At 32.2% G+C, this 7,702-nt stretch overlaps 1 protein-coding gene across 4 annotated transcripts in view; it reads right to left on the reverse strand.

The window, feature by feature from the left end:
* EPHA5 (EPH receptor A5) overlaps positions 1-7,702 on the reverse strand; it is a 378,406-nt gene that overhangs the window by 106,371 nt on the left and 264,333 nt on the right. For all 4 annotated transcript variants that reach the window (XM_011993927.1, XM_011993925.1, XM_011993926.1 and 1 more), the window contains exon 6: positions 967-1,091. In XM_011993927.1, the coding sequence (XP_011849317.1) occupies positions 967-1,091 (125 nt within the window). The remainder of the gene's footprint in view (positions 1-966; positions 1,092-7,702) is intronic.

Below are 7,702 nucleotides of genomic sequence, written 5' to 3' on the forward strand. Positions count from 1 at the left end.
ACATGTTCATTTCTATCCCTACATCCATAAGACCAACATTTCTGGGTCAGGGTCTCCAACCCAGTTCTCAGAGGCTGGTTTGGGTTCCCATCTATCTTTATCTCCTCTTTAAGAACTCAGGTTGTCCTAAGGTGTGTATGACATTCAGATCCAGCCAGTAGAAAAATCACAGATGAATGAGGCGGAAGTAGCAGGAAGACTCATGGTGGCTACATATGTAAGCCACATACTCCAGCCCAGTTTTAGAAATTACAAGCTTTTTCAGCTTCCATCTGTATGACTCTTTCATCAATAACTCACTTGCTTGTGAATTAAGAAAAGAGGAAAAGAGTTTATTACAACCTTGAGACCTGACCTCAATAGCTATTATGGCAAAATGTTTAAAAGTATCTCCAAGAGACTCATAGAACAAGAGGAAATCAAGAAAATATGGGGAATGTGATGCATATATGTTTTTATTTTTTAACCTGAAATTTAAACATAAATTTTATACTACAGTGCCAAATGTTTGCTAAGAATCTAAAAACTGTATGTGATATATGTGTCTTATCTTTTTCATATTACCTTAATAGTATAGGTGTTATGTTGAGTTACTAGCCATAAGCACATATGATTTCTCTGTTAGCACACTGCAGTCACTACTGAAAATCTATAGCTTAAGTCTTTGTAACACTTTCAAATGTCCTATGACTTCATCTTTTAATGCTGTTCAACTCGGTTAAGCTAATATTAGACTATATGGCAGTATCTAAGCTATGTAAACTATTTGGCAGCAGCAGAACATGAATAGAGAGCTCCCTGTACACTTCTAGCGTCCATAATTATGACTGCAGAATCAATTGTCATTGATTTATACATAAAATTGCAACATACTCTTCTACAAATTGGATAATTGCAGTTGCTAAAGTGAAAAAAAAAAAAAGAAAGAAACTGAAGACATTTTTTTTTTTATTCTGTTAGTCTTACCTTTTCAAAATACTTGATTTCATACTCCAGGATGATTCCATTGGGGCGATCTGGCTCTTGCCAAGACAAAGAGATGCTGTTTTTTGCAATCTTCCCTTTTTTCACATTGGTAACTGGAGATGGAGCTGCAAAATAGTTTAAATAAGGAGCAGTATGATTAATGAGGCCCTAAAAGTAAGCCTGTTATGTGTATTACATATATTGCATTTTGAGAATGTAGCACTATAAAAAAAAACCCAATTAAATGTTAGTTTATCTATATAATGTTTAAAGATTGTGAAGATTTTTTACAAATATAAATCAGCTAAATATCCTCAGGATTTTTTCATGATAAAACTGTAGTCCATATTTTTTCTAAGTAGTTTAGAAACATAAATTATTTTATTTTATATTTTATAGAATAAAGATACTCCTGATTATTTTACATATCTTCCACATTTCTAAAATGTATGAGCTCTGTATGACATATCCCATTATGCTAATAGATACATGATTATATTACCGCATTTGTACAACACAAACTCTCTTTTATAATTTATTACTTTTGAAATTACATGAATCCTAAAATCATTAATAAATGTATATATTAAACATGGGCAGGTTCCTTAAGAAACATGCCACCAAAGATATGGTACACTTTAAAATAATAGCAAATAAAATAAACTTTTTTTAATTTTCATTTTTCTCAAATATTTCCTTAGAATCATAATCACTTCTGGTGATCATCACAATTTGATATACTGTCTATGAAACCACTACTTGTCTAATGAAAATAGGACTTATATATCTGTTCTTTCGGATATGTCTGGATATTTTGAGTTTGAAAAACATCTGAATATTTGAGTCAAAATTCTTTTTATCAATCTGCTGATATTTGTATAGACAACATGTCTAAAAGACATGGCAACATAAAAGAGTAAGATATGGGCTCCCTAGTTCACTGTAGTGTTTATTGAAAAGTGCTAACACTACTGAAATAGAAACAACAGACGATTAAGGAAGACAGTGAATTTTTGACTATATTTTGTTCAATTGTGAATATCTGTATGAATTATCTTGAATCATGAATTAAACTCAATTTCCCAGTATCACTACATATGTATTGCATAACACAACAGTAAAAAACCCAAAGAAAGACTAAGTCTTCAGAGTTCTTCACTCACTTTACTATAGTGAAATCATTTTTTTACATTTAACTATTTCTCGTAGATAGCTGTCAGTTTTTACTTAATGAATTGATGGTATTACCACCTTGCTATTCATAAATTGTTTAATAATATGCTCCATGAAGGCAGGAATTGGTTTAGTTTAGTTCACTGCTACATTTCCAAGATGAGAAAATTGTTTAGCATGTAGAACTTTAATGAATATTTGTTGATTGAATTGATGGATGGATGAATGAATGGCAAATACATATATAATTAAATATCATTCAAACCTGTATTTATCTCATCATAGGATAATATTAGTTTGAAATGTGCACTTAATTTTAAAACTTAATCAGTTCTTCAATAAAATAATCATTTGTGGGTAAAGACAACAAATAAATACCAACACAGACACAATCAGCCTAAAGTGCAATACTTTGTTATTTACTTACATTCATCAAAGTAAAGCATAAACTATTTCACTTTCAAACACTTAAGTTAACAAATGCCAGTGTAGTTCAGTGGCTAAGAATGTGCTTTAAAATACTGGTTTAGAATGAGGGGAGAAGACCATTTCTGAGCTCAGAGTAGGTCAGGGATAATTTTCTTTGTGACAAGAGCATCTTTGCATCTTCTGGGTAAAGCTGATGACAGCTCCTGGGGACATAATGATGATGCACAAATTGTGAATGGCAGCAATCCTACACCACTGCAAGTATCATGCACATTAAAATAACTGTAACCAGGTTTGTCAGCATCAAGGAGCATGCTCAATTTATCTTATTTGTCTCCCTCGCTGATACCTTTTGCTCATTCTCTGCCTGCTCAACCTTTTAAGTCTGGTATCAAATGAGAATGATGACTTAGAGCATTTATGCTTGTAAAATTTTTATGGGTGATGTCAAATCATAAAACTATCACTGTCCCTGTATAAGGATAGAAAAAAAATACCAAAGAAATCAAGCTGTGAAGGGTACAAAATAATTTCTAAAACTTCTGAGTTGTAGCTTTCAGATATGTGGAAATATTCCAAATTCTTCCCATATTGTAGCGTCTGTGTTAGAGCTAACTTTGTATACTAGTATGATATGCAAGATGGAGATTCTTTAGGCTACTACAGTTCCCATTATGAGCTAATTGTTTTGTCTGTTTCAACTTTTTAAAGTTTTAAATTTATATAGAAATTTTTTATAGAAAAATAAGATAACAGAGTTTCCACATAACTTACATTTAGTGTCGCCTATTAGAAACATACCATATTAATACATTATATCTGTCACAATTAATGAACCAATACTGATAGATTATTATTAATTAAAGTCCACAGTTTATTCAGATTCCCATAGTCTTTAATTAATGTCCTTTTTCTGTCCTGGGATTCCATCCAGCAAACCATATTAATTTAGTCATCATGTTTTCTTAGGCTCCTCTTTGTTATAGCAGTTTTTCAAAGTTTCCTTGATTTGATGACCTTGACACTTTTAGAGCACACTGGTCAGCTATTTTGTAAACTGTCTCTCAGTTGGGATTAATATTTTTTCATGATTAAAACAGGGTTATGGGGTTTTGGGGGGATGACCACGAAAGTAAATTGCCAATCCTATTACATTATATTGAGGGTACACACTACCAACATATCATCGCCATTATGTTAACCTTGATTTCCTGAGTGACGTAGTGTTTACTGTTTCTCCACTTTAACATTGTTTTCTCCCCAGCATTCAATATGGTACTTTTTGGAAGAAAGTCACTATTTGCAGCCCACATTAAAGGAGTGGGAATTTATGATTCACTTTCTTGATAGTGGAATATCTACTTAAATCATTAGAAATTCTTCTGCAGGAGAAATTTGTCTATTTTTCTTCATTTTTAAATTTATGTAATTATTTGCATCAGTATGACATGGATATATTTACTCCTTTGTATATAATTGTATATTTTATTTTATTACTGAATTTGCTAATGCTTTGGCCATTGGAAGCTCTTTCAGAGCTCCTATGTCTCTTTGATATACCCCTATCATTATGGGTTTGTCTGTTTGTTATTTCTACATTATTTTCTTACCTTCTGGGACTAAAAGACCAGATACTCTATGCTCATCTTGCTTATTCATTGCTCCAGTCCTAGAGTCATTCATTTCTGTAAGGAGCACTGGTTTCCTTTATTAGAAAAGGCATTAGAAACCAAGAAATGGGTGTTGAGTGTGTTTCTTGCCACTGAGATGCCATTGCTTTTAAGCCCTCTTACTGACAGGACAAGGACATAAATGTGTATATTAACTTGTGTATATCTATACATATTCCTATACATAACTACCTATATCTATATTAACCTAAAGATACATATATACTGATGTTGCCAACTCTAATAATTATTACATAAACAATTCTAGCTTCCACACCTTACTTATCTGTAAACTCCCACTCTAATGGCGGGTCCCACCATCAGCCATCCGACTGAACTTGATTATTCAGTTCCAGCACCTATGTCTAGTATGTACTGAGTTGTTCAGAATTGTTCATCTGTGTCTGTTTGACTTATCGATAATGATTTAATGTAGAAACCTCTAATATCCCAATGACACAAACAGTGATATACAAAATCCTGCCATCGGTTGTATAAAACAATATATCTTCCTTACTTTTCAGATATAGAAATCTAGTTTAAGGCACAGCGTTCCAAGATGGAAAGGCCTGCCATGGCACAGATAGCTTGAAGTCTGATAGAATTGACTTCAAGTATTTTGGCAGCCAGCATTTCTATGTAATTCTGTTAGTTAACTTTTATAAATGTACTTTCAATCTTTATAATAGGAACAATAATATAAATTCATATTTTTTAAGGTTGACATCTTATTCTTCAGGTACAATGTCAGGTACAGGGTGGGTGCCAAATAAATACTATTTGTAATAATATCAGTTGTAAAATATTAGAAAATTGTTTAAGAAGATTTCAATGATGAACTTTCCGTAATTCTTTAACTGTTTCATCCTTTAACAGTCAAAATTATTTGTAGCTTCTTCAATGAACTTGGCACTGCTTTAAATGCTTGATGAGATCCAAAGGCAAAGTGCTTACACAGATAAGATGCTTTGTTTTCTGCATCCAAGGCTTTCATGACTCTACATTAATAAAAGGTTATGAGTAAATTTCCTTGATTTTATTCATTTTATTAATTAAAATGCCACGCTTTCAAATGCTGATTAAAACATCAATAGTTACACTTAGTATAGAACAATGTCTTCCTTACTCTTTAAAACAAAGTGAACATGATGAAAACATGAACCTCATTTGTGTCAAATGGAATAAGAAAATACCATTCATGCATCCCTATAGCCAATACTTTTTGTGTAGGCAGTAAATTACAAATAGAATCAAGCATTGGTTACTTGTATTTAAAACAATAAATAAATAAAACTCTATGTATTTGATGTATGTACCCATATTAAGTCTTAAAGACTAGAGAGAGGTAAATAAAACAATATTGAAATCTTTTCAGTCTATGACAGTCCATGAATGGGTTAAAAACTTCATCAGATGACACTTTTTAAACTTTCCAGCAGAAGTCCCTACACATCAGTAATGCATTAGTTCATTTAAACACAAGATTTAAAAATACACGTGTTTTACTTTTGATTCTATAGATTAAAATTTGGCCAAATGAACTGTCAGTATCTGACAGCTGGAAGCCCCTACTTCTCACTGCTATGCACACTTTATCATATTAAAGTACTTCTTATTAATGAAGCAGGTCTAGGCCACTACAGTATTCCAAAACAACACAGAATATTAGGCTTCTCTCCAGAAAATTCTGACTCTGTAGGTCAAAGTGAGACGAAGGATTCTGTATATTCAGTAAAGACTCTGGCGGAATCATTTTGTCAGTAAATTTCAGGAAATAATTAAGGCAAACCATACTAGGATTAATTCTTCTTTTTAAAAATTATTATTATTACTATTTTAAAAAGAATTATTATTAATGCTTCTTTTATAAAAAATTAAACTTGGAAAGCTGAGGCTGGAAGTTGGATCAGTATTGAGGTTTACTGAACTGCTGCTGTCTTGAACCTGTGGCTCACTATTGCCTGTTATCCTAATCTTTGTTAGCAACTTTGCCTTTCTCTGAAGATTATTTCTGCTCATATTTGGTATTTTCCTGACCATTAGGTAGTTCTTGGTAATTTGATTTGTTTGCTCATTCATGCATAATTTGGTTTAGTCTGCTGATAATCTATAAAATTAGAAAAATCTTATGTCTGGTTCACTGTTGTTTGCTTAGTCCTTAGAAGACTTTCCTGACAACTTCGTAAAATATACAACTGCATCCACCCTCGTTGAAGACACCATGATTTTTCTCCTAATTGGATTACTTCTTTATACCTTCCTGAACTTCAGGGAGTTTTTCTAAGAAGAGCCAGTGTGTTATTGTTCATGTTATAATTTGGTCACGTCACATAAGCCCTGCCTTATGGATTACTAGGTCACACATGCTCTATCCTCTGTCTAAATTTCTAGTCATCAACTCCACTATCTCTTGTTCTCTTTCATGGATATGACCTTCTACATGTTTCTTGAGCACTCTAAATTTGTCCTGCCTCAGACCCTTTACACTTGCATTTCTTTTAGTTTAGAATGTCCTTCCTTATCTTCATCTAAATTGCTCTTCACTTTATTTAGGTCTTTAAAAAATGCCATATTTCCAGAATTCACTTCCTGACTGATTGACCATTCATTAATTTCTTATTTTTCTTTATAATGGCACTGCTTGAAATTATATGCTTATTTCTTTACTTGTGAATTGTCTTATATTCTACAGGAATATAGCCTCTATGATGGGAAATACTTTTACTGTCTTATTTATTTATATATCTCATGTGCCTTGAAAATTCCTGGAGCATAGAATGGCATTTAATATTTCTAATATGCATAACTTATTTTTCTGGGATTTAAAGCTAATAAAGAATATATAGCACATGGTCCTACTTTATAGTTGTTAAGTTGAATCAATTATCACATGGATCATTCTAGTCTCCTCACTTTACTTATCTGTAACCTCCTGCTCCAAGAGTGGCTCTCACCACCTGTCATCCAGTTACTTAATTGTTTAATTTCAGTATAAATGTCTTCAAAGCAATACAATTTTTATTTGTTTTTGGCACAGCACAGTATAGGCAGAACTATATTTGAATCTAGTATATATTGAATATGTATCTGACATATGAATATGACAATGAATAGTAAAATGAATAAACAATATTATTAAAGAATTTCAAGGAAATCTAGAGACTTCTGGAGCAAAGAATAAATAAAGAATTAGAAGTCCAGTGACTACCACCCCTAACTATTTGTATAAAATAAGAGCTACTGGGAAAAAAACTCAAAGAATATATATGTGCATATACCCACACATAACTTCATATTTATGTAGACAATTATATGTATATGTATGTTTAATAATTATAAAACTTGAATGTATTCTTTTTTTTTTTTTTTTGAAGTCTTGCTATGTCTCCCAGGCTAGAGTACAGTGGTGAGATCTCCGCTCACTGCAATCTCTGCCTCCCGGGTTCAAGCGATTCTCCTGCCTC

This window comes from Mandrillus leucophaeus, unplaced genomic scaffold (assembly GCF_000951045.1).
Source record: "Mandrillus leucophaeus isolate KB7577 unplaced genomic scaffold, Mleu.le_1.0 Scaffold437, whole genome shotgun sequence".
In the NCBI taxonomy this organism is placed as follows: Eukaryota; Metazoa; Chordata; class Mammalia; order Primates; family Cercopithecidae; genus Mandrillus; species Mandrillus leucophaeus.